This window comes from Emydura macquarii, unplaced genomic scaffold (assembly GCF_026122565.2).
Source record: "Emydura macquarii macquarii isolate MOO-44397 ecotype Brisbane River unplaced genomic scaffold, CSIRO-AGI_Emac_v2 contig_1263, whole genome shotgun sequence".
Taxonomy (NCBI): domain Eukaryota; kingdom Metazoa; phylum Chordata; order Testudines; family Chelidae; genus Emydura; species Emydura macquarii.
Genome location: NW_027131400.1, coordinates 1,354,686 through 1,382,371, shown reverse-complemented (window position 1 = coordinate 1,382,371; position 27,686 = coordinate 1,354,686). Strand labels below are relative to the sequence as shown.

General features: G+C 39.6%; 2 protein-coding genes and 1 pseudogene across 6 annotated transcripts in view; 1 reads left to right on the top strand and 2 right to left on the bottom strand.

The window, feature by feature from the left end:
- Positions 1 to 4: 4 nt before the first annotated feature.
- On the bottom strand, positions 5 to 20,406 carry SUN3 (Sad1 and UNC84 domain containing 3). Its single transcript, XM_067550408.1, is given in 11 exon segments — positions 5 to 151; positions 840 to 932; positions 1,696 to 1,863; positions 2,471 to 2,586; positions 3,481 to 3,565; positions 5,106 to 5,265; positions 6,680 to 6,720; positions 8,080 to 8,180; positions 9,920 to 9,981; positions 10,405 to 10,492; positions 20,289 to 20,406. Coding segments are annotated over 11 exon segments (1,179 nt in total).
- CUNH7orf57 (chromosome unknown C7orf57 homolog) overlaps positions 20,197 to 27,686 on the top strand; it is a 25,435-nt gene continuing 17,945 nt past the window's right edge. Inside the window, exons 1-5 of one of the 5 annotated variants that reach the window (XM_067550423.1) lie at positions 20,197 to 20,531; positions 21,258 to 21,321; positions 25,150 to 25,347; positions 26,502 to 26,610; positions 26,767 to 26,926. In XM_067550423.1, the coding sequence (XP_067406524.1) occupies positions 21,267 to 21,321; positions 25,150 to 25,347; positions 26,502 to 26,610; positions 26,767 to 26,926 (522 nt within the window). In that variant the 5' untranslated portion in view covers positions 20,197 to 20,531; positions 21,258 to 21,266. Of the gene's footprint in view, positions 20,532 to 20,703; positions 20,728 to 21,257; positions 21,322 to 25,149; positions 25,348 to 26,501; positions 26,611 to 26,766; positions 26,927 to 27,686 lie in introns of those variants that run through there. The other 4 variants (XM_067550426.1, XM_067550428.1, XM_067550425.1 and 1 more) reach the window with 4 other exon arrangements.
- LOC137154681 (U2 spliceosomal RNA) lies at positions 23,732 to 23,934 on the bottom strand (annotated as a pseudogene).

Sequence of the window (27,686 nt, the reverse complement as noted above, 5' to 3'; positions counted from 1 at the left end):
GGTCCTAAAGTATTGGGCTATGTTCAAAGAACTCCTAGGTATGTTTTAGATCTCCATGTACTCTGAATCGATAAATGCAGGTGTATACTGGGTGGCCCCAATTGTTCAGCACTTTCAGTTTCACATACCTCATGAATTCAGAAAGTTCATTCTGAAAGGGAAAAGGAAAGAAATTCAACCTATTATTTTTTGCTTTATTTATCTCTACCTGTCGATTAACAATTAGCATGGTGCAGGGGTGACTTGTTCACCATATTACTCTTTGCTGCCATGTGAAATCATTGCCCACTAGATATGAAAATTCTTACACCCCTGTTAACTGTACTTTAAGAAACTATATTAACTATAGAGACACAGCCAAAAAGGCTTGCCTGTTTCAGTAAGCAAAGTAACTCACTGAAGTTCTCCTCACTTTGTTAGAGGTTGACTCTACAACATGCAGAAATCCCATTGATATCTGTGTGAGGTCCATGCACAGAACTTCTACACAAACAAGCACTTAAACACTATCAACAAAAAGATTTCTTTACAATTATCACTAATGTTTAACTTGATGGACCAATATTCTGATGGTATTTGATGTGTTTTCTGTGTATATAGCCTAAAGGCAGATCACCCAAATTCATTTTGGGTAATGCAGCAGGTTAGACTCTAGCAATAGTGAAGCAGAAAAAAGGTTAGTTCAAAAGCCATTAACAGAACTACAGACTAAGTTACAATCCTTTCCATCCAAGGCTAGTTCTGCAGATCACTTCTGCAGGGAAGCTCAAACAATCCCCTACTTCAAGCAACAGTATCCATCTTAATCTCACAATTACTTCCTCTCTTCTTCAATGTACCTTCAACTGGAATGTCTGAAATAAATCTCCTTCATAGTTATATATGAATTGTCCTAAGAAAATTCCTTGCTCCTCATCTTCTTCCTTCAGTCCCTGCAGAAAAACATAGACACGGAGGAAACAAAATACAGTGGAAACCCAATTACAAGAGGTTTAAACGTGTTTTCTGATGATGCAGACACAGTTAAAACAAAAAGCATGACATGATATCCCAGGGGTTCAGTGATGTGCTAAATCCATAAAACAAGGTATTCGTAGAACAAGTCCATTCTCAAAGCCAGGTTTGATCATGCTAGTGGTGTCATAGTATATCCAAAAAACTGAAACATAGATGGTATACACATGAAATATCTAACTCTTGCTCATAAATCAAGGATTTATTTCAAATACATCTCAAAAGTTACAAACACCAGGAGAAGCCTGTTAGTTGTGGCCTTCACTTCATGTTGTGGTTAATTAATTGTCACAACATCCCTGTAAGATAGGTAAGCAAGTACTATCTCCATTTATAGATGGGGAAATTGTGGCTCAGAGAGGTTGAGTGAGTGAATGGCAAAGCCAGGATAGAAATCAGGAGTTCCTAGTGCCCAGCCCTGTGCAAAGTCCCCTATACCACATTACTTTTCTTGTAGGTAGCATGTAGTCAGAGCAGGCTGTACAGGAATGGGAAATGCTCATTTTTAAGAGTAAATGGAATAACAAGGATTCTGCTGATAGTTTTTTATATATGAACTACTCCTTTCCCTCAACATGGAGTGAGTTGCAGATGTGAAGGAAATATACAGAAGTTGCTTTTTTCCTATATTTCCCCCCATACTTAGAAAAAACTATATAAAAAGCTAAGGAAGATGCTCACATAAACAGCGAAGTCCTTAGGAGCACTGGAGATTTCTCCTGTAGGGGAGATTTTCTTGGAAATGTGCTCCATTGTAACCGCTCTTGGAATTATTTCCATAGCCAGTTTGATGACAGTTTCACCCTGACTTCCTGGGAAAGGCCAGCAGTTCCCAGGGTAATTACTGGGCTAAAACCAGAACACAAAATAATGATGATTGATTTAGGCAACTCTGCGGCTAACGGTATCCTGGGTATAATTACACTGAAATCAATGCAATTCCTGAAATCAGGGATTCCTTTGGTGCCTTAGACTCTAACTTGAAACATGCTAATGATATTTAAATAATAAAGTTCATATATTTAGAGTCTAATTAAAAATAAATATAAAATATGTTTAATCCTGAGGATAAATACTAGTTCCATGATGAAGTATTCAGATGGACTACATTGGCTGCACCATTCGTAAAAGGTCTAACTCCCCCGCACATCACTCCCCCACACTTACAACCCATGTTTTTTCCTAGGTCCCAATTCTTAACTTTGTTGCTTTTATTTCACACTTTCCTTCACTTGTGGTGTGGTGCCAACCTGGGTTTGTTTGCAATAATGCCAAGAAGTACAGCAGCATAGGCTGGCCTTCTATCTCCACCTATCCCTCCCTGAACTTCAAGTAATAGGGAGAGAAGAAAAGGGAAAGCAGACACAGGGAATAGTAGTGGGAAAAGGAGACCTACAAGGGAAAGAAGAAAGGGTGAAAGAAAACCTCTCAGGACTTCTTTTATGTTGATTTCTACCTGAAGAATAACCTCTGGAGACTTTACAAAAACCAGCATTGGAAATGATAACCAAAAGAATTTTCCTTTATTATGACGGTAGCTCCTAGTAGTTCTGGGCTGAACAATGTTGGCACCTGAAATTAAAATATTCATGCAATAATGAGATATCTCACATATAGCATTACATGGTCCTGAAGAAGAGTTTTGACTAAGCTCAAAAGTTTGTCTCTCTCACGAACAGAAGTTGATCCAATAAAAGATTGGATCCACCCTGTCTCTCTAATATAGCATTACAGGTATTTTAACAATGTGAAATATACAAAGGATCTAATGAACAACACTAATTGTGGTCTTAACTCATAACATACGGAGAACAAAGCCTCTGTAATACAATTATCATTTATGTGAATGACTGTTTCAAACTGGAAATTCATCCCCACGTGTGACCCTAAAAAATTCATTATCAAACAACTCTTTTATGTGACCCAATCAACATACACTACTCATAATTCTTACAGTTCTCTCTCCCCCACATACTTACTTCCATATGCTCTTCTCAAATGGGCAGGAAGGGATGTTGGCACAGCTTTCCCCCCCTGATAAAACCATAAGCATATTGGCTCTTAATGTACTTTGACCTGAACAAGCACAAGTTTTTTAGTGATGCATTTTTACAAATGCATCAGCATTTGTTTCTCTTTTGCTTATTAAGGCAGTGGCTAATTAAAATATTTAAAATTGATAATAGGCAATAAAACTGAAAATAGGCAGTGATTATTAAAATAAAAGCATTCATTTTTAAAAAAGACTTGGAACATTGTCAGACTATGTAAATACATTATCTTATTATACTGTGACCCTTGTCCTCTCTTCCATTTCCCTCCTATTGTAGGTGACATTCATTTGTACATCTTGTCTTAAACTAGACTGTAAACTCTTTGGAGCAAGGACTCTGTCTTCTTATATGTTTTTACAGTGCATAGCACAATGAGGACCCTGCTTCTAACTGGGGATAATGATGATAATACCAGCTGATTTGAGGGCATAATCAGGCATCTGGACTTGGTCTTCATCCAGCTTTTCAAGTACTTTATTCAGCATCCTTTGAACAGTCTGTGAAGGAATATAAAAGGTAAGAACTGTGAGAGCGGAAAGGAGTTTGCAAGTAGAATATACACTAGTTCACTTACAATCCAAAGTATGTGTAAAACAATCATCAAGTAACCATTATGTTAGACTAAGGTCTGGTCTACCCTTAAAATTGAGATCGACATAGCTATGGTGCTCAGAGGTGTGAAAAATCCCTAACTCCCCTAGTGTAGATGTTACTACTGCACTAAAAATAAAGTGTAGTCATGGTGGCAAAAGAAGCTAGCTATCTCAAGTACATACTCATCCAAGATGCTAGGATGGTTACTTGGAGTGGCTAGCCCCTCCTGATGCTTGCATCGTTATGGCTACACTATATAATTAACATGCTAGCTCGATCACAGCTAGTATAGGTATGTCTTCTTGCACTGGAAATTACAACCCCAGCTCAAAGTGTAGACATACCCTAAGAGGCTGGGCTTGGAGGCATGGTATCAAGTGCATGTATTATCTCTTGAGTTAGAGGTTCGGAAAACCAGCTGGAATCTCAACCAAAGTGTCAGAAAACTACTGTGTTCACTTTGTTCTCTAATTTTGGCAATCGCCATCTTTGTAGGAAAGTGTGTGTAACCTTCCTTCTGGATAGTCATTATACTATGTCATAATAGTGGTAACTATCTATATAATGACCACTTAGTGGTCATTATTTAATGGTCCCTTATATATGTGCAATTTAATAACCATCCACCAAGTAGTTCATAAAAATGAGTGATCGTATCAATTGGTTAAATTCCAGTATCTTCCAAGAAAAAGAAGGAAACTGAAAAGAGCAAGGATGTGTGTTATACTCAAGAATACTAAGTGCATACTGCCAACAGGAGTCCCCTTGGGAAATTCCTGCCATACCATTCACTTCTACCTTAAAGACCAGCTGCTGCAAATGAAGGAACAGATTCTCTAGACACTATTACCTGTGCTGAGGATCTCCTGCACAGACCTGTGGGACAGACTGTGGAAGCTAGGAGGGGACACATAATATCCCCTGCAAGCCCTGTGAAATAGTGCCTCCTTACAGAGTTTCCCTGGGGAGAGACTGGAGAAAGCCTTGGCAGCAGGTCTCCGATGGACCACACCACCAGGGACCAAAGGGAGCCCAAGGGTACCAGAAGTGACTCAGGAGATTGGGTTGTAAGTTCTCTTTATGAATTTTCCACCAGATCATTCTCTTGGTGTAAAGGTGAAAATTCAATGCTGTACCTTAGACTGCTGTTCCTTAAAATGTCTATGTAGTGTACATCTTGTTCAGGAGGTAGGCGATACTATATTCTAGTGATGGTTAGGGTGATGAAAATTCCTACCTATGTTATCCCATTTACCCTGCAAAAAAGTCTGCAGCCAAAAGGGAAAATTTTAATTGGGGATGAACCTAACTTTCGTTCCTGAATTCCAAGACTGTTACACTACATATGCCAATGAAGTATAAAAGAATGTGTGAGAAGGAACTATAGCAGATACAAAGAAGGATAGAAATCTCTATCTACAAAATCCTACAATGTCCTCTTACCCATGTTGTAACACCTTTGAGCTCACTTCCTTCCAGGGCTTCACTGATAGCACGCTGAGTGATGTCCTTCATACCTTGCCTCAGAGCATGAAGCTCTGTCTGCAGCTTATCTACCTGCTCTCTAAGGGATTGGATTTCTTTTACTACATGGCTTGCCTGCCTAGAAAAAGTGGGGAAAAGTGACAGAAAGCATGATTCCTCTGGACTGTCTCGCTTACGGTATGTCATGAGAATGAGAGACAAGCAACAAACAGTTCTTTTTATACCACTAAAGAAATCTGCTCCAGATGATCAATTTGTAAGTGAGAGGAAAATTAGATTGAAATACCAGTTCTAATACCTTCAGCTAGAGGAGCAACCTCACTGCCCTGTGGGCAAAATTTTCAAAGGTATCTAAACAATTTAGAAGCCTAGGTCTAATAGACTTTCAATAGGACTTAGTCTTCTAAGTCACTTAGGCATTTTCAAAAATTTTACCCTGCTTCCTGAGTAACACAGAGTGAATGGAAGCATATCTGCAACTACATTAAAAAATATGCAAGGGCAGGCTTAAAAGAGTGAGATTTTGTTTGAAGTAGAAAAAAATAAAATATGGACAAAAGAGTAGGGGTCCTCCCTGAAAAATATTGACATACAAGATACAATACCCTGCATTTTCAAAGATTTCAGGGCATTTCAAAACAAGAAAGAACTTATGCTTGAAAAAGTAACTGGTTTTATATGGAATGCAAACCAAGCCAACAGCAGGTTACATTTGATCAAAAACTACTCACACAAATGACAGACAGGATCACAAAAGAATATGCCCGCTTCCAATCTCTCAATTGCCATCTCTCACATAGACCACAAACAGATATAAAACAATGCAAAATACACACTAAAAAGTGCAGTCACCAGTGCAACAACTTCTAAAACAATGTTACTAAACAAAATATGTCCCCCTTTCCTTACTTATACCTTCCTCTACACATAGGAGCAGTGGGTCCTCTTATTCCTCTCATCTTGGCTAACTAGGCAGGGCTTCTTCACATGAAGCTCCTATACCAACTGACTAGAATTGGGAGGAAGCAGAGGTTTTCTTCACCTACAGTGGAAACCGTGTTCAGAGGAGTTTCTATTCCACCTTACAGGAAGATAATAGAACAATCAGAAGTTTCTATTCCTATCCATTTCAGAATATGGAGGAAACCAGCAAAAGAACTTCTCCATCCCTCCACCTCAAGGGAGACAAAGCTGAGCAACAGAAGAATATTAATCTTTGCTGCTCCTCCTCAAACATCCGGGGAAGATGGAACAGCAAGCAGTTTATCCTTCTTATCTAGTGGTGCACATGAGCAACTTATATGCCTGCAAGACAGGGAAGAAAAACTACCGGCTCCAACATCTTCCTTTCCTCTGGATTTTAAGGGAGGGGAGAAAAAAAAATCCCTACAGATACTTTTGGGGTTGGGAACATCATTAATGTGTATAAAGTTTGTGGGAGACCCAACTCCTCTATCTGTGCAGTTGTTGTGCCCAGGGTTGAAATTTCTTTAAAGCAGTAAGTCAAGTAATCATCCAGAAATCCACCTTACCTTAGAGACTCCAGATCCATTCCATATATCTTTGATTCATCCTAGATGGAAAAATTATTAAAAAATTCATTTCAAACACTAACACAGCCCTTAAAAAGCCTCTTGCAGAGAGTGGAAATCACTCTGTACAGGAATGTGAGATGGTAGACATTCATGGACACAACGCCTACATATTAAAAGTGTTTAACACTAACACATAACAGTAACTGATGACTAAATAGATCACAAGATTAATGTTGGACATTTCCTTATTAATGAAGCAGATATCACAGTCTCTCATCATGCATTTGATTTATTCAATCAAAGATGGTAAATATAATTTATTAAAAACAAAACAACACCATAGGAACCAACGTCATATAGGTAAATATATATACAAAATTTGTACTGAATTTTCAATTTTTCTGTGTCTGTAGATGTGTCTCTCAGCTTACTCCATAGAGGCTGCTATATTGCAGCTAGAACACAGGAAGAAAGAGAAATCAGAATAAAAGGAAACACCTTTTACTGTGGAGGGAATAGGGAAAACACTGGAACTAGAATTTTGTTGTTAGGTATGATTTCAAATAAATGTTTATTATAATATAATTCAAACTTATCTGATTGCTAGAAATATCCAGAATTTTAGACATTACTATTCTTATTAACAATAATTGCTAAAAAAAGAATTTGCATGACAGGCTCCTGGATATTGGTTAAAAAAAAAAGATCAAATGACTAGTAGCCAGCCAACTGAAGGTTAGAACCTTCCCTAAAACTACTCCATTACTAGCTTCATTTTGGGTTTTGCCTCTTTTCTTTTCCAGTTGTTTTCTGGGAGAGGATCTCCTCTCTGTTATCAATACAACATCACTTCACTGTCTTCTGACACAAGTAAATATATTATCTCTGAGGAGAGACTCGAATACTATTGGCCACACTCTTGTTACTCCCTATGATAAAGTGTGTTCCTATTACAGTTTCTCTTTTTGTTACAAGTCTAACTAACACTGAAACTTTAATAAAAGAGTTTCCTTTTAAGTTGTTATATTATGAAGTTGTTTGATCATGTGCTTTCAACTGGAGTTGTAGGTGCTCAGTATGTCTGGTAATCGGGCCCCAGATATCTAAAGCTGGGCAATCAAAAATGAAGAAAACCAAAATTAAAGGCCACTTTTGAAAATTTTAGCACAAGCGATTTGCTCAAAGCTATATAGTAAAATAGTAGCAGATCCAAAAACAAAATAATTATTACTTGAATTATTACCTGAAACCCCAAAATACTGTACTTGGAAATGTATGCTACTGAATCTGGGCTCAACCACAGAAAGAAGGTGTAAGTTATTGGTAAGCATTTTCTGTCCTAAAGCTTGACTGGTAGTGGCAGTCTTTATTTGGTTAAATCTAATAATAAAAGTCACCTTGTGCCAGAAATGGTTAAAATCATAGAGGACAAAGCCATTATATGTTCCCCTGAACATCTGAATTCCTCCTCCGTCAAGCAGTCCCATGTAGTAAGTACCTGTTAGACATAAAAAGAACAACTTTGTTTAAATTTAAAAAATTATCATCCCAGCAGATTATTCTCTTCCAGAGCAAAGGTCCCCAATCTGTCAAACACTTACACACATGCTTAGTTTTAGTAAAGATATCTGCAAATAGTCCCACCAAAGTTAAACACATGTGTAAGTGTATGCAAGACTGTGGCCTAATTTTGGAATGGATGTTAAATGAAGCCTTGAGGGACATCCAAGAGCTGTATTAGTTGTCATCAGCATTTCAATAAGCAAAATCAACCTCTCTCTCTATTGCTCCCCTCCTTTTCTACATTCCTACCATCCCTCCATTTGAGTTTCCAAATTGGATATTTTGAAGGGGTTGTGGAATGACATTCTTATTTTTAGTTGGGGAGATATATTTTCAAATTTTTTCTCCTGAAAAGTATATTTTCAACGTGTTAATGCAGCATTATGGGTTACATAGTTAAACTCAATTATCAAATGCAAAGGTTAAGACTTATGTTACATTACATTGTTCACATATGACGTGTTATTATTTTGTATAGAAGTAGTACCTACAGTTGGGAATAGGTTTATGGGCCTTAAGCCTGAGAGCATGCATTTGGCTTTACTCACTGGCAAGTCAATAGGTCTGTTCACATGTGTATATGTTTGCAGGATTGGAGGGAAAGCATATAAAAAGACAGCTCTTTGGAACAGGGATTATTGTAGCTCCCGTCCTGCAATGATCTCAACCCATGGCTGTACAGAGGCCCATGGACTTCAGTGAAGATCTGTGCAGGTTCAAGGATCTGCCTCCATGGAGCTCATTGCAAGACCAGAGTCTAAGCCACTGATCCTGCAAAGAATTACACATGGGTTTAATTTTGCTCCTGTGCATAAAGTTAAGCATCTGTAATTCTTTGCAGGTTCGTAGTCAAAAACTAAGATAAGAGATAACTACCGGGTTTAACAAATTGTAGGCAGTGGTAAAAGAAGGAAGGATGAAGTATATGATAATATGATTTCTGATGCAACTGGAAAGTTGCTTTATTTGTTGTTTATTTTTTTAACCTCTGCTTATTTCTTCTTTTTTCACCTGCTTATGTTTTTATTAACTTTTTGTAATCCCTGCTATTTAATTTTGTTATTTACTACTGCAATTTCCACTTATTTTTTAAAAATTACTATTGCCTATTTTTATTGAATTATTTTTATTTCCCTCTGTTTATTAACTTCATTTTTAATAACTGTTGATAACTATCAGAAAAGAGACAAAAACAGTTGAATCAAAACAATACAAATGGTTCCCTGGTCACCCCCAATTTCACAAGCTGTTATTGCCCCATAGTCAGTAAAGACATTTCCCCTCCTTATTTTAACTAAAAAAAGTTAGTGATATCAAAATGACTACTGAGGCTCTGAAGATTTCTGCCCCTAGTAGATACTCTTGTTCCCAAGCTGGGCTGCTTTGCCTCCTGCAGAGAGTGTAGGCCAATCACTGCTGCTCCTCAAGACTGAGAAAATTCTGGCCCCATATGGTTGAGCTGGGAGAAGGCACTTGGGCCCCCCACATCAGTCTCTTCCCAGACAGTGGATGAGATGCAGGCAGGCAGATCCAGAGGGGATGTCTTACACCAGCTGTTACTTCAGTTCTCAGCTGGGCTTCTCTGTCAAAGCAGCATAAAGGGGCCAGGGCTGAACAAAGAATTTGGTCTCCCTTACAGAGTCTCAGTTAACTCTGTACTTTATAGAAACTCACCCAAAAAAAATAAAGAGAGGAGGAACAGCACCAGTGAAATAATTTTTCGAGCCCAAATCTTCCTGGGAAACAGCAAGGAGATAGAAAGCATAAAGTTAGCAGCATCCATACATTTCACATACATAATCTGCATTAGCAAAAAATGTCTTTAGTTGAAGCCCATCTTGTTGGCTTCACCATTGATTTGATCCTGCACCCATTGAAAATAATGGTGGACCTTCTTCTGACTTCAGCAGTGGAGATTCAGGCACTATATCAAAAACTGAAGAGATGTTACAATTAGTGATTGGGTTTATGACCCCTGATCCCAGAACTGTGAGAACTGGTTTCAGCAAGAGCCCGGATTGACACCAATGTAAATCACTCTCTTAATTTTTTGTCAAGTTTGGGAGTGTGATTAATACCAATCTGTCTCTCCTGCCCACTTGCATTTATCTATTTATGCACCCACCCATTCTTGAGAAAAAATTCTTGTTAATCTTTACCTTGCAAAAGCACTGCAGTTTTTCATCACAAAGTGCCACAGAACTGTTATGCATAGCACTAGTAAGTGGAAGACAAGCCTGATACCTTCTGGAAAACATGCAACAAGCATACAGTTGAATGAGCTCAGATATGGTTAAAAATGCAGTTCTACTCTCAAAAGTTGCTGTAAAATAGGCATAATGAGGTTTGTGCTTATCTCTCAGAGCGTGTCTTCATTGCAAAAAAGGTGCGTTCTTAAATCGGGTTAGCATAGCAGTAAAGGCTTTTGATTTCAACCATATGGAGAGCCTGGGGTTGATCTTGAATTGCTAAACCCCTCCCTCCCCCAAATTGATGCATCTTCACTGCTCTTTAAACCCAACTTGAAAAAAAAAACCATTTTTTTCTTTTTTCCAGTAAAGACAAGACCTTTTTTTCTTGTTTCTAGTTGTTCTAGATCAAGTTTTCTCAGCTTATAAAGCAAAGAGATGTTGTTGCTTTTCTAGTCACCACCTCTACAGAAAGTCAAGCTGGTTTCTTTCTGGCTCAAGCATCCTCATCAGTAATTAAGATTCTGCAACTGGCACTTAGGTCTTGTCTCCAATGCAACAATTAACTCAAATTGGTACACTTGAACTAACCTAATCCCAATGTAACCTGAACTACAGATCCATTATAGAGCCTCCACAATGATCATTTTTTGTCTCCAGCACTGTAAGGCAAGTCCTTGAAGGTGCACAATGAATGAGACCAGAGTTTCTGTGGCGCTCTAGCTTCGGTCTCTGCCAATATTGTATATAAATGACTGCCATGGACTCTGTCTGACTAGCACATGATGCTATAAGATGCTTCCTGTGCATTTAGGGTTGTAGAAAAACATTATATAGTATTATTTGTGAAATAGCATACAAACATGTAATTAAAGCCTGTATTGTAATGCAGAGATGTAAGGGAACAGAATTAATTTGGCACACACAACCTTAACTTTGTAACTTTCTGACTTTTGACTTCTTAGCCATGCAACCTTAACATGCTCCTAATTCAGTTCTGCTTTAATATATTTTTTCCACACCTTATAGGATGTGGCTATCAACAACATCTCTCTGGGTGCACAAACAATCAGCAACGTAAAAGCACATACAACAGTACAACTTATAAAAGAGAACTGCTGTATGTGGCACAACATATGTTGTGAATGTACAACATATAATAACAAATACAAGTAGACAGATTACAATCACTATCACTTGAACTTACTCTTGGGTGAGTGTAGAAGCTGCCTATCTTCCTGCCTGTGACTAACAGGGGTCTGGCTTTCAGAACCACTGGGCCTGGGTCCTTTGCTTAGAGATTGCCTGGAAAATAGAAAATGGTTTTGGAAACATAAAAAAAACAGCAACAACAACAAGGGCTACATTTTCAAAAACAATTGCTAGTACTAAGGCACAAATATTTGCATCCACAGTTGCACTCATTTAGAAGCATAGCTACCCGTATCTGACTGAACCTATAAAATCAGATAATTAGTTATCTAAATCAGTACAATTAATTGTACATGTAAACACTGGGAGGCAAAATTGAAGGCCTTGATTTAATTACCATTTCATAGAGCAGGGGACAGAATTCTTTACCCTGTGTTCTCTAGCTTATCTACCCAACAGTCAATGCAACTAATCGGACTATCACTGAGCTCTGGAATTTGGCAATAATGAATAAAAATAACTAAGAAACTACTTTAGTTTTCTAAATCTTTTTTTAAAATTCCATTAAAAATCCTGTACTAAGAAAACTTTGAAGTCACATAATTAGCATTTAAAAGCCAGGAAATGCCAGCATTAAGGTTGCACATGCAACTTGCCTGATTCTGGAGTGTTTAATTGTGCGACCATAATGTTTTCAACATATTTTCTATTTATGGAAAATATTTAAGGAACTAACAAATAACATCAGATAAAGAATACAGTACAATCCATAATGAATATTATTTGCTATAATTTCAGGTGTTCAACCTGCAGTAAGTACACTTAACCATACCTGCAATATTTAATTGGTACACTTCATGTTTTAAAACTAAACCTTTCTGCATCCCTCAGGGATGAATAAGAGGCAGCAATAACCAGCACAAGTGATACCCTTCCTAACATCTAGCATTTTCTATGAAGCACTGCAGGTGCAGTCCTGCGGCTTCACGATGCAGAAATGTAGTTCTTCAGTTAAACTCATAGTCAAATTAATTGAATGTTCAGAGAAGAAAGATAAAGTGAGATAAGGTGTTTTATGTCAGCATTAGTAGTGACAGGTACATACATTCAGAGATTTCAAGACTGACTGAAAAGTCTTTGGAGATAGTATTTTATAATATGGTCCAAGAATATTTAGCAGTCTAACAAACTTTGTCATCCACAACATGCCTGAAATTGTAAGTACAAACGTGATGAACCTCAAAATGAAATCTACTGGTACACAAATCTGGCAATTTTGCTGAATTCGAATTTATACAACTCTGCTTCTGAAATCTGACACAAATATTGGATACCTAGAATAATTGAAATGGTTACCAGTATGTGACAGTAGGATATTTTAAGTATGGCTCAGATTCTATTCTTGCTCATTCAGCAGCTTTTTTCAGCTACCCTGTTACCTGTCAGCTCTGTGTTCTTGGGGAACCAGAGCGCAAAACCCCAACTCTCTCTGGCTCACCTGAATCCCCTCCCCCACCCTCTGCTTGAACCAGAAACCAAAAGCAATGAAAAGACAGTGGGAGACACACCTAAACCCCTCCAAACAAGAGTGATAGGATTAAGGCAACTCCCCTAGCCTCATCTACATCAAAGATGTAAAAAGGAGACATCTCAATTAGTATATCGAATGGAGAACAGAAGCCTCATCTATATCGAAGATGGAACAAGAATTAGCATACTGAATGGAGAACCAAGCTCCAAAGCAGGAACCGCACTGAGCTCTGGGATTGGCAAAGCAGGGATGCACTGCATGATGGGAGATCTCTGCTCCTGATGTAAATGAACCCACACCTGCACACACCCATTTTCGCAGTTATCAGACCATTCTAGTTATTGATATCCAAAACACTCAATCTGCCTGATTGCATTGTGAGCTCCCTCAAGAAATACTGCTCATAGCCAGAAATAATCAGCTCCTATTGTCCAGCATAAAGAAAACTACTCTGGTTTACTCCCTTGAGTTATTGTTTACCCATAAACAAACCTAGTGTTTTCCCTTGAACCATTGTTTCTTCCCTACAAAAACCCCTACCCAAGTTCAAACCTCAGTTCTGATGCCTGGATCCAAATGCTGCATCAGCTCCACTGGAACTTCCCCTTTTCCTGACTGATCGTGTTGGGGGCTCTGCCTGTCTCAAGCGCTCCGGACCCTAAGCAGAACAGCCTGTCTCCTGGGAACCTTTGAGCTGCATGGAGTGGTGAGACTCCCCCTCTCTCCCCCATCTTCCTCCAACACTCTCTCTCTCTCTTAATCCAGGTATAACTTTCTACTTTTGTAATCAAATCTGGGATAGCTTTCTCCAATACCCCAACTGTAATTGTGTAGTATTGTAAGCGTTTGATTGTTTTTCTCTCCTTGTATGGTATTATTATTAGTATCATAAGTTTTATATACCTGGCAATAAAATAATTCTTATAATCACGCTGGTTGCCAGTCTCTCTCTCCAAACTTCATTTACTCTTTTGTGTTCTTGGCTTCCCTATCTTGCTCTGCAGCAACACTTCTTTTACCTAAGCCAAAGATCCCTAGATTGCCCAAAAATCTTCTGGGGTTTGCTTATCAAGAGGGTTACTACTAGAACAATTGTAGAGTAGTGAGGGGCAGCTGAGAAGTGCTGCTTTGCCTAGCCTGTGGAGTCCAGGGGCATATAAGGGGGGCAGCTGAAAGTGCTATTTGGACCTGGCCTGCTCAGAAGTGCGCTCTATTCTGGTGTGGTGCAAAGGGGCATATAAAGGGGGCAGCTGAGAAGTGCTGCTCTGCCTAGCCTACAGAGTCCCGGGGCATATAAGGGTGGCAGCTGAAAGTGCTGTTTGACCCAGCCTGATTGAGTCCAGGGGCAAATAAGGGGGGCAGCTGAAAAGTGCTGTTTGGACCCAGCCTGCTCAGAAGTGTGCTCTATTCTGGTGCGGTGCAAAGGGGCATATAAGGGTGGCCGCTGAAAGTACTGTGTCACCCAGCCTGCTCAGTTCAGAGACATATAAGGGGTTAGCTGAGAGTGCTGATAGCTTGGTCCGCTCAGATGCACTCGGTTAATCTGGAATGTGTGTGTGTATATGTGGGAGGTTTAGTTGAATCTGGGGCTGGAGGAACCCAGCCCTGAAAACCTTAGGTCCTGCAGGATAGCTCCATTGGGAGGGGACTTGTAGCCATATGAACACACAAGTAACACAAGCAGTACATTCATAGAATCATCCCCCTACCCCTTCCAGGAAGGTAACCCTAATAAATGAGCATACCCCAAGGTGACAGGCAAATCTGGTAACAACATTGATGCCGGCCTGGTCTATACTTATGAGGAAATTCGGCAGCAGTCGACGGGAGTTACACAAGCTACACAAGCCCTGACCATACGGCTCTTATGGATCCCCACAATTTTTGGAATCAAGCATTTTTGTTTAATATGAAAGACCAAGCATTTGATATTCAAAAAAATGTTTCAAAAAATCATTTTACCCATTCTTATCAAGAGCAAATATCTTAAAGAGCATTGTGTACAGTATCTTCACAGTTTTCATTGTTTCTACAATCCAGAGCTTCTTATGAATAGCAAACTTATTCATAGTTTGCTAGACAGTTCTGAATTTATTGTTATGTATTTCAATTCAGTATTCACTGCAGGGAGGATTAGGATTTATGAGACTTTTTTTGGAAGAGAAGTGTTTTGAGGAGGGACCTTAATGAGCAGGCGAGCAGTTTGGGTTATAAGAACTTAGAATGGCCATACTGGGTCAGACCAATGCTGTGATAGTGGCCAATGCCAGGTGCTTCAGAGGGAATAAACAGAACAAGACAAATATTGAGTGATCTGTCATCCACTCCTAATTTCTGGCAATCAGAAACTCGGGACACTCAAGGCATGGGTTTGCATCCCTGACCATCTTGGCTAATAGCCATTGGTGGACCTATCCTCCATTAACTTATCTAGTTCTTTTTTGAACACCCATTTCAGTTTTGGCCTTCACAAAATTCTCTGGCAACGAGTTCCACAGGTTGACTGTATGTTGTGTGAAGAAGTACTTCCCTTTTTGTTTTAAACCTGCTGGCTATTGATTTCATTGGGTGACCCCTAGGTCTTATGTTATGTGAAGGAGTAAATAACACTTCCATATTTACTTTCTCCATATCAGTCCTGATTTTATAGACCTCTATCATATCCCCTCTTAGTCATCTCTTTTCCAAGCTGAAAAGTCCCAGTCTTTTTAATCTCTCCTCATATGGAAACTGTTCTATACCCTTAATCATTTTTGTTGCCCTTCTCTGTATCTTTTCCAATTCTAGTACATCTTTTTTGAGGTGGAGTGAACAGAATAGCACACAGTATTCAAGGTGTGGCTTGAATGGACTTATATAGTGGCATTATGATATTTTCTGTTTTATTATCTATCCCTTTCCTAATGGTTCTTAACATTCTGTTTGCTTACTATCCACAATGACTCCAAGATCTCTTTCTTGAGTGGAAACAAGCTAATTTAGACCTCATCATTTTGTATGTATAGTTGGGATTATGTTTTCCAAAGTGCATTACTTTATCAACATTGAATTCCATCTGCCAGTCATCCAGTTTTTGCCCAGTCATTCAGTTTTGTGAGATCCCTTTGTAGCTCTTCGCAGTCTGCTCTGGACTTAACTATCTTGTGTAATTTTGTATCATCTGCAATCTTTGCTACTTCATTATTTACCCCTTTTTCCAGATCAGTTATGAATATGCTGAACAGCACTGGTCCCAGTACAGATCCATAGGTGCACCACTATTTACCTCTCTCCACTCTAAAAATTAACTATTTATTCCTGCCCTAGCAGTGAGAAAATAATGTGTAAAGGACAGTAAACGGTGTGACTTGGACTGACTGGGGCGTGGAATGGGAGGACTGGATGGTAACTGAGAACAGGGGAAGGTAGGGGAAAAGTTTGCAGGGACTTTCAGGAAAGAATAAGTTATTCAAGTTAAAAGCGAGGAGCACACAAGAGAAAGCCAGTGAAGGGACTGAAGAAAGGTCTGACATGGTCAGAGATGCAGGAAAAGCAAATGATTTGGTTAGATGAAAAATGGGCATTTGGCCTACTCTCTCACACACAGTGAAAGATTCCAAGACAAAGTTTTGCTCATATTTTCCCTCACAAATTCACTATTTGGCCAGATAGAAATACTTTAAAATGGTAATATTTGCATATTTGCAATAGTAGATGTTACTAAACAGTTAATCTATAGGCTTCAAAACAGAATGGCTTTGTTTGATATCTGTAAATTATTAGAATATATAATTTAGCAGTGCAAATATTTGTGGATTTATATATCACATTACAAAACTGCCACCTCCCTTGCTCATTTGAAGCAAAATGAAATCCTACTTAGGTTCCAGAACCAACTGAAATCAATTAAACGATTGCCACTGACTTCAATGACTACTTGATTGGGCCTTTAGAATATGTTGTTGTTTTATTTTTCTCTTTTCCTTTCTTCTGAAGTGGATGAAAGAGTGGTAAATGTATTTTGGAGCTTAAGAACTTTAAAAAGATTTTATAATTATTTATATAACTTCTTTACACATGACAAAAGTTAATAGAGATTGAATATTTTAAAAGAAAAGTATCCATACCAATTTAAATCTTGGCTTTGATTTTCTGTGTCTGAGCTGTCACTGTTGGTGCCAGGGCTTGTTTCATCCTGAGGTAGATAGGTGCTCCCTGAAGACTTTGAAGTTTTGTACATGTTTTTATTTGCTTTGCATTTACCACTGAAAGAATAGGAGCATGAAAATGAAGTGAAATAAGGTATTAATCATATTATTATTATTTATGACCCAATATTTTAATCATTAATTTAAAATAATGTAAAATCTAATAATTTTATGTCTTCTTTGAAAGAAAAGCTATCCTTGTACTGCACTTGCCTTCAGGATAGACAGGGAGTAACATCATAGGGGGAGTCAACCTGGAATTTTCTTTGCCCTACCGAGTGCTGCTAAATATGTCACAGGCTGCTCTTTGTGATATCATAATGAACAAACCAAGCATAAGGTTCCTGAGCACAGCCGGACCAGATGGGACATATGTTCAACATTCTTATTTCAAGAGGCTCAAGGAGTAAAGAAATAATGTGGAGCTGAATACTGCAAGGTTGTGTACTGTGAAAGGATGAACTCCTTTTATTCCCACTGAAGTTTCGATTTTAAGACCAGAAGAAACCATTGTGATCTTCTAGTCTGACCTGCATAACACAAATCAGAGGACTTTCTTGAATTAATTAATGTACATTAAGGGCAGGAGCTCTCATACTGTGGATAGTAGACCATTTCTTATGATCTGTCAAGAGCTGGCAGATTACAGTGTGTTGGCTCCACTAGTTGTTTCTATAGATATCGAGGTTCTTCATTGCAAATAAGAGTGTGCATGTCTGTAAAAGGAGAAGGTAGCTTGGCTGATTTCTCTTGTAGTTGGTACCACATAGGAAGAGAGGAAACAGGAGCCACCTTTAGAGACTGGAATAATCAGAATAGACAAAAATAATTTCCTATGTAACTTTTAAGCAATTGCTGCCATTGCCACAGGGGTGCTGTGCAATCACAAAGATGATGTAAGATGGTCTGTGCAATAGCGTGACCAAATGTCCTGATTTTATAGGGACGGTCCCGATATTTGGAGCTTTGTCTTAAACAGGCACCTATAACCCCACTCCCCACCCCTTGTCCCAATTTTTCACACTTGCTATCTGATCCCCCTGCAATCACAGATGTTGTGGGAAGAGTTGGAGCACACGCCGAGAAAATGTGAAAGACCCTGTCTCAGGCCCCCAGTTCAGCCAGACATGCCAGTCATGAGTGCTGGACTGCACCTCATGTACCAAGGAATTGAGTGGCATTTGCACCAACAAGAGGGAAAAACCCTGTCTTGCTCTTTTACTTGAGCCTTCTCTAAACTGGTATTTCAGAAGATACGATGGTGTGCATTGGCTAAGGCAGTCACTAACATGCCCATCACATTTAGTGCACCCAGGCAGGGCAGACTGTAAAGGACACTCAATAGGGCCACAGTACAGTACTTCTGGGCTGCAATCTGAGGTGTGATTGCAGCAAAGATGGACATACTGGAGCTAGCTTTGATCGAGCCAGCTCAAATAACGGTAGCAGGGAAGCTCTGGCAACAGTAGCAGGGAAGCTCTGAGACCCTGGGTACACCTCTTATTGCACTTATTGCACTGTGTATGTAGGAATAAAATTATAATTGTAACCCTGTAGATTAATTCATAGTGTAGATTAATTCATAGCTTTTAATTCATACCTTATTTGTGTCAACCTCTATATGGTTATGTATAATCACCATTTCACAATTTTGTCTATAACATTTGAACTTCTCTCAGTCATACTCCATATTGTAAATGTAAAACCCCATTTTGACCCTATGTACTCCATCTTGTGTAAAACCCCATTTTGACCCTATGTACTCCATCTTGTATCAAACCCTTTCTAAACCTTTAGATGAATAAGATAGTTATCTGAACAAGGTGTGAAAGGAGGGTGTATGTATGTGTGTCAGACCCAAACTGCCAGTTTGTCCTGATGAAGTGTGGAGTCCATCCTAACTGCTGAAGAGTGCGAACACATCCCTAAAAAACAAAAGAAGAATCCATTCCAGAAAACAAAAGAACAAACTTAATCAAAGACATCAAAGAACAAGCTGAAAGTCACGTCTGCTATTGTGCCAGCAATCAACAGTCACAGAGAAGCGACATGACACAGCCAAACTCAAAAACTATAAAAGACTGGGTGAGATTGCAAGGCTTTGGGGGGAAGAGCGTTGGTGCTCTCCTCGTGCCCAGCTTCCCTGGCCAGGTAGCTGCCACGAGCCACGAACTCCAACAATGGACCCAAGCTACGACCTCAAGCCACGATCAGGACTGGTAGCTATATATAACTATAGAACGTTTTCTGGTATGTTTGGGCACGTGTATGTGTGTGTGGGTGCATAGGCTTAAGCTAGTTACTAATTTAGTTTCTGTTAAATGCGGCATACTGCCTTTTCCCCTTGAAACAGTCCCAAGTGCTTCATTTTGCACAACATGTAGACCAGGGGTGTCAAACATACGGCCCGCGGGCATGGCCCGCATGGTCCCTTTGACGTACAGGCTCTGTGAATTTGGCCCGTCACCATCAGCGAGTTTGACACCCCTGATGTAGACATAGCTTTGAGCAAGCTGTCTATACTGCACAGCACTGACATAGGGTACGTTTAGCTACCTGCTGCAGTGAAAAGCAGTCCGTGTCCACACTGCAGAGTGTAGCTACACAAGACAGTGGCAGAATCTTTCACTAAACAGAACAGTGTAGATGTGGGAGGCACAGCTTGGACGCATAAAGCTCCAGGTAGGTACCCACAGGGCTCAGGCATGCTCACCTAAGCCTTGCCTCACCATCTACACTGGTAGTTATACGAGTGCTAGAGTCCAGCAGTGTCATGCCACCCTAAAGGCTGCAGACGCACCCCTGATGATCACAGCATCACCCTGGCTCTGGTACCGGGGGCGCTGCCCGACACGCGCCAGGGCCACCGCACAGCCCAGCAGTGCAGGAGCAGACAGGGGCGGGGGTAGGAAGAGCTTCCTCGAAAGCCTGGGCGAGTCCACGAGGGGGCAGGCGGGGTCCGCGTCCGTCACTCACTCACTCACCCTCCCCTTGGCGGGCGCGCGAGTTGCTGGCGGCTGGCGGGCCCGCCCGCGCGCCTTGCTTCTGCCCCTGGCGTCCCGCCTCCGCCACGCGCGGGCCTGAAAGAGTGCCCGTTGCCATGGCGACGGGGATTGTTGTGCTTGTTGCTGAAAGCGGCCTGGCGCTGGGTCGGTTCCTTCCAGCGCGCGCGGCAGCCGGGTTCGAGAGGGACCTGCCCCGGCCCCTCCCCCCCCGCCGCACGCCCGGTAAGGGACCCGAAAAGGGGGCGGGAGAGGGCGTGTCTGTCAGTGGAGGTGTCTGTCTGTGTGGGGTGGGGTGTCTGTCCGTTTGTCTGTCCGGGAGGGGGGGGGTGTCTGTGGGTTGATTTGGGGTCTCAGGCTGCCTCCTTCCCTTGCTGGTGCGGGTGGAGGGAGCTGTCGGGACACATCCCGCCATGCCCAGGTGCTGCTGGGCTGACCAGGTGTCCGGATTTGATAGGGACAGACCCGCTCTTCGGGGCGTTCTCTTATACGGGCGCCTGGTACCGCCGCCCCCCTCCCGATTGTTCACTCTTGCTTTCTGGTCACCCTAGGTGCTGTTCTAGTTCAGGGGACCCCTGGCTTACGCTGGTCATGGCCAGGCTGTTGGGTACCAGGGGCCTAAGGCGCTGTGTGTGTGTGTGTGTGTGTTGGGGGGGATTATGCACCACCTGGTTAAACATGGGCAAAGGCAATTGGGGCCTTCTCCCCAAGAACAATAAATTAGGAATTGCATGACTAAAGGAAGGAAACACTGAGCCTGGAACAGACGTTTATCTCGCTTTATGAAAAGGGAACGGATTTAATTTTGATGCAAAGCTACTCATATTCAACAGCTCTTATTTTATTGTTTTTTAACTCTAGCCGTGCCCCAATTAAAAAAACAAGTTGTCTACACTCCTGTTAAATAACTATTTTTTTGTCTTTCCCTTTTTTGATCCTTCCCTCATATAGGCTTGAGGAATGAGGAATATGAGTAAAGAGCCCTCTGGACCCCCTAACCGATATGCTCCTTGTGGCAAGTATACTGTTTGCTCTCTTTATGTAAATGTACATTTTTTACATGACTCAGGTATGCAAAATGAACTGAACCCTTTGCTTCCTAAGAAGGGAGACTTCACCTATTATATCAGCATTTTATTCTGTGGGGAACATGCATCCCTCAATACCATAATCCTAAACATTTTTGGTGGAGAAGGATGAGGTTGATAGTGGAATTTCCTCTGGATTCTCTCTAGCCTGGTCAGACAAGACATTCAAGACAGGACTCGGAGATGCTCTTCAACCTTACCAATGTGAGGAAACCACCATTTCCCATTTTGACCTCTTTCAGTTTTTCTTGTTTGAAACACCCCCCTCTCTTGCTCAGAGGTAGAAGCTAATGCCACACTATAATCCAGCTAGTTAGATGCACTTTATCAAGTGACTCTATCTGCCCAGGGCTTCATGACATCATCTCCAGGACATACCTGAGTGCTGGCCTGAAGACCCAAGGTTGTTCCCAAACTTGAGTTTTGCATACTGTAGTGTCCAGCAACAGCCACTAATTTTCATGAAAATCAGTAAACTCAGATTTAAAATGGTCATTTTTTCTTAAAAATAGCATCGTGAAAGAAGGAAGTGAACTTACTTTGATGAAGCTAACTAAGTTTTTTTAAATGTGGTGTTTGTGTAGAATTTTTAGTGATGGAATTACAGTTCTCCTGTAAGTCAGTACCTTGTGTTTTCTTAGGTCTGGTTTATTAACACAGTTTTAAGGATTTATGGGAGATTACAGGGTACATCACAGTTATCCACTCCTCCCCCCGCCTGTCTTCTTGAAATGCTTCCTATGGATTTGAGCATGATTTTTGTTTGCTGCTCCTGACTGAACCCTTTCCTCTTTCCATACCAACAGTTATTTTGTTGCGTTCTAAATCATACAACTGTTCTGCTTTCCCAGTGTTGCCTGAGAGAAACTCAACTGGGATAAAATCAGCCTTAAAATTTCACAGTCTGATTTATAAATCAGAACATAGGCTAGCCTGTTCAATTGGGATCTCTGGTCCTATTTCTGTTGCCACTGCAGTGTAGTTCATTGGCATTTTCCATCATAAACTAATTTTAAAGAGTTTGTAGTTTAACTGTAAAAACTCTCACTGGGCTTAAAGTATTAAATACAAACATGACAATATGTTTGAATAAGATAGGGTTCCAAGTTGGTAGTTACCCAGCAAATTAACTAGGATGAGAAGGTTCTTGATAATGAGCGGGTTCCTGATGGACCAATTAGTAAGGGTGGTGAAAGAAAACTGACAATCTAATGCTTGTTGGCCCTGCCACTAAGGAAAGGTGTTTTGTTTTTTAATGGCAATTTATACACTTCCTCCACTGCCATTATGTGGAATATATTAACTGATTTCAATGGAATATCTGTTTTAAAGAGACCTGTCAACGTAAAAGCCACAGTTCTGTCTGAAACTGTTTTACCTACACTTGCTATAAGTAACACCTAAGATTGCTATAATTAAAGGTGAATAAAAAAAATCTTCTGTTTTTTCCTGTGTTTACTTTGTGCTTTGACAGCACAATTGTATGTATTGAACTCAATCATTTTCCTCATATAGTCAGCCATTCATTTCCCTTGTTTGTATGGATCTTTCCTACAGTAATGGGAGTGATGAATATTTGAAAGAAACAAAGGGAAAATGTGTTTGTAAAACTACAAAATTTGAGAGTGAGATTCAAGGGTAGGTGTAGTACATCAGGCTACTCCAAGCTCATTTTTTTAAAGAGACTTGATTTCAGGTTGAAAGGTTCCAGAGGGGTAGCCATTTGATCTGTATACAGCAAAAAACAACGAGAGTTTTGTAGCACTTTTGTGGCACTCGCTCAAGCTGTGGGAGGCAGACCTATCCTTGCTTACAGACAGCCCCCCAACCTGAAGCAAATACTCACCAGCAAACGTACACCATACAAGAAGATCACTAACCCAGGAACATACCCCTGCCACAAACCCCGTTGCCAGCTCTGCCCACACATCGACTCTAGTGACACCATCACAGGTCCTAACCACATCACTCACACCATAAGAAGCTCATTCACCTGCACATCTACTAATGTTATATATGCCATCATGTGCCAGCAATGCCCCTCTGCCAGGTACATTGGCCAAACCGGACTATAACTACGCAAAAGAATGAAAAACTTTTATTCAAGATAACTTTAAAAAACAAACAAAACAAAAAAAAACAGGATCAGGTACAGAGTTTAAACAAGTCTCTCAGCATCCAAGCATAACATACATACAGATGCTCAGCGTACATACAGATAAAAAACAATTAGCTTGACACACCTCACTTTAAATCACAAAATACTTCCAGCACATCCACCGCTTGTTTTTTTTTTTTTTCTTTCTGTTTTTCACCACCACGTTGTTTTCCCCTGGAGGGAGGTGCACCATTCCCAGAAGTACTGCAATACTGGGTTGATGCGTGGGGTGGACGGAGCAAGCTCCTATTCCATCTCCCTGTTCCAAAAATCCGTTTAATAAAAAAAGTTCTCAGATAGAGAACATATCAGATATTAAACTGATAAGAACAGATAAAAACGTTTTATTAGGAAATGTTTAAGCACAAAACAATAAAGCAATAGTCAAGGTTAAAAAAGCACAGCAATACAGCATCCGGGGATGACACGCAGTGGGGGGGAATGGGGGGTGATCGAGGATGAGCTGTGGCCCGTGGGAGGGGCTGGAGGTGTGGGGCTTGAGGGTTGCAGGAGGGTATGGGGGGGGAACGCTATCCAGCGTGGAGGGAGCGTCTCTGGGAGGCATTGCCAGGGAAGGCGAGTGAGTCCATGAAATGGACACAAATCAGACATAAAAAATGATAACATCCATAAACCAATCGGAGAGCACTTCAACCTCCCAGGACACTCTGTAACTGATTTGAAAGTTGCTATACTTCTACAAAAACACTTCAAAAACAGACTCCAAAGAGAAACTGCAGAATTGGAACTCATCTGCAAACTTGACATAATCAAACTGGGTCTAAATAGGGACTTGGAATGGTTATCTCATTACAAGAAGTAATTGTCACAGTTCACACATTCTCACCACCTAATCAATGGTTGTGAATAGGCCTCAACTACTCTAACTGAATGGACTTTGTTTATACCTAACTTCCCCATTGTTGTTCCTTAACCTTAGATGTATATATATACCCCCAATCTGATTTCTATTCCTTACATCTGAGGAAGTGGGTTACAGCCCACGAAAGTTTATGCCTGCAGAAATTAAATTTGTTAGTCTTTGAAGTGCTTCAAAACTCTTGTTGTTTTTGATTTCAGGTTGTTTTCCCTTAAAATGGCACATCAGTATGCAGTATGCAGCGATGTCCCGCAGATGCGTTACCTGATGATTGGTTCTTGTGTAGTGAAATATTGTTTAGCTGTGCAAAACTTGGAACTCTTCTTAAATTAGAAGAAGTTAGTTACATTGTGGAAATGGCTTACTCTCTGGTGCACTGTTTAATTTTATCATTATGTTTCTTCAGATTATATTCAGTAGTTAATTGAAACTTCTGACTTTTTAAACAAGGCTCTACAGTGGTATCACAGTCTTTTGGTATGTGCAATTACTTAGAATAGCAAGTATTTATTATTCCCTCCTTAGTGAACATTTCAATTTTTTACATCCTTAATAAAATATAGTATTAGTCACACTGTAGTTTAATGTGGATTTTGATTATTACATCTGCTCTTTGACACAGTAATGTTATCAGTAAACATTTAACCTTTATTAAATATTTTTAATATTTTTAATATTTATTTTAAAAATTAAATATTTTCTTTTTGATGATTATAGAATGGTACTACCATGTTCCACTGAAACGATCAGACAAGTCTGTGACCTCAGAAATCCCAATCCCTCCACCATCCCAGATCCCAGGTCTGAGCAACCTCGGAGAGCAGCACAATGAAATTGCATTTGGGGGCCGCAGGAAATGGATCAAAGACACTGACTCAGAATATGTAAAGCTGGCAAAGCAAGGAGGCCGACCTGGTGAACCTCAGTTCATTCTAGCTTTATTGGTGCCGTGGGGAGCTTATATATTGGACCAGTATAACTGGAGACTTTTCCAGGAATTTAAAAATGGCACATTTGGGGGTAAATTGTAGAAAGGGAAATGTCATATGTAATTGAAAGATATATTGAATCTTGACGAAAACAGTGCAGTAACCTTTGTCAGTGAATTTAATCTTTATGGTCTTCCACCACATTGCAATAACCCCAATGCTTGATTGTCTAAATCTTAACAGTTTTCTGCTCCAGCTTGTGCCCTAGTTGCCCTAACTTTCATGCCTAAAATATTATTATTAGGCTAAAATCCATTGATTTGCTCTTAAAGTATATTCCATCTGATCCAGAATGTTTTTCCTTTATGGTAAAACCCGGGTATGTTAATGCTCATATATTCTAACTACAATATAAATTATTTGGCAGGTTAGCTGCATTACATGGGGATCTAAACAGTTTATGTTGTGTTACAGAGAACATAGCTACATGGGGACTGAGTTTTGGAAGGTTTATAACTACTAAAAATATGCTTTTAGCATTGAAACTTAGGGGCAAAATAGTTTCATCCCAAAAGGATATTGTCATAAAATTTGAAAAAGTCTATAAAGGCTTTATTAAAATTACTTTAATACTTCTTTAAAATTAAATTTTTATTTTTGCAAGTAAATACTTTTTATTACTATTACACATATTTTTATTTCATTCAGTTCATCAAAGACAAGTGAGAAATTTGAACAGACATAAATTTTCCACAGAATTTCAGTGATTCCCAGTCCGTAAAATGAGAAATACATCTACATGTGCTATCATGCACTGAGTTGACAACTGTATGTCAAGATACGTAAAATGAGATATGTGATACAAATTAAATACAGTATTGGAAATAATACAGAAAAATGAATTGGCCAGACCTTCGACACTGCTGACGCTCACTGGCCTTGTGGGTAATCACTGATGGTGATAATCCTATTAGGATTAAAAAGTAGTGAAAGTTCTGATTGTCCAATTGAATCTCAGTAAGATAAAAATAGAAATATATTTTTTTTTATAAAAATTCTTAGTAAAATATAATAGCAACATAAAATATGTATTTTTAACCATGGAAAATGCATTAATATATATATTTTTTTTAATTTAAGATTTGTTGAAACATTTTACACCTAGTACAAGAAAAACATCCCCAGTATGTTATGCTATACCTGACTGGTATGCACACCACAGTAAACCACCAATAGCTGATGAATCTAAGTAAGTATGCTGTACTTCCATGGAGGCTGTGTAACTTTTTATAACCTACTGTATTTTTCTTTTGTTAGTCTGTTAAATTTTATATTTTGAACTAATACTTTTGCAACAGCATGGAATTTATTTATAGAAAAATAATTGTTAAACCTTGGTCTACAGAGCCCATGTTTCTTCAGTGCCAGACTACATGGTTCATGAAGAGTTTAGGACTGATGAGCTCAATGGTAACTATGAAACAAAAAGAGGACCTTTTGATTTTGATATGAAAAGTATTTGGCAGAGGGATGCTGAGGACAAGGAGAACAAAGAGAAAAAAAAGGTATGATTTGGAAACTTCTTGGTGTAAAATTTCCTAATTTTTTGTTTGTTTGTTTATTTTGCTTCTTAAGGGAAGTGGTTCTCCATTAAAACAGAAAATTTGTGTACTGAAGTTACAGAAATGACTTAAAAAATTGTTCTGTCACGGAGTGGTTTTTTTGCAGCATACTGTACCAGGAATGCATTTTTCAATCATATTGAATATTTTGTATATTTCAAAGTTAATGAAAGTGAAATGTTCTCCAATCATCTCTAATAATATAGTTTATTTTCCATTTACTGTCTGCCGATGTAGGCCTTACTCTGGATCTTTTCTTGTTAGAGACAGATAAATGTTACGGGGACTATTTGGGTTTTGTGTTTAGTTTAATTGAGGAAATACTCTGAAAAGTGCTTTGTTGACGGTGCTGGAAACTGATGTCACCATTTATCCACAAAATAGGTACAGCACAAGCAATAATTAGTGCAATTTTTCACACATTGTCTTTCTAGTTTGAATTGACCAGGCTGAAACCATCTGTGATGGCAGTTAAGGCCTAAATTTTTTTTTACATGTTCATTCGTTTTGAGTGCCTCAGTTTTTTCATGCTTTATTTCAAACACCTGGAACCTGATTTTCAAAGGCGCTGAATACCTTCACTTCTCTTGATGTCAAAGAAAGTACCTCTGAAAATCAGGTTCTAAGTATCTCAAATTGTGAACCCAAATCACTTGTGAAAATTTGGGCCAAAGTCCCTTGGCCTCTGCTGAAACTACTAATT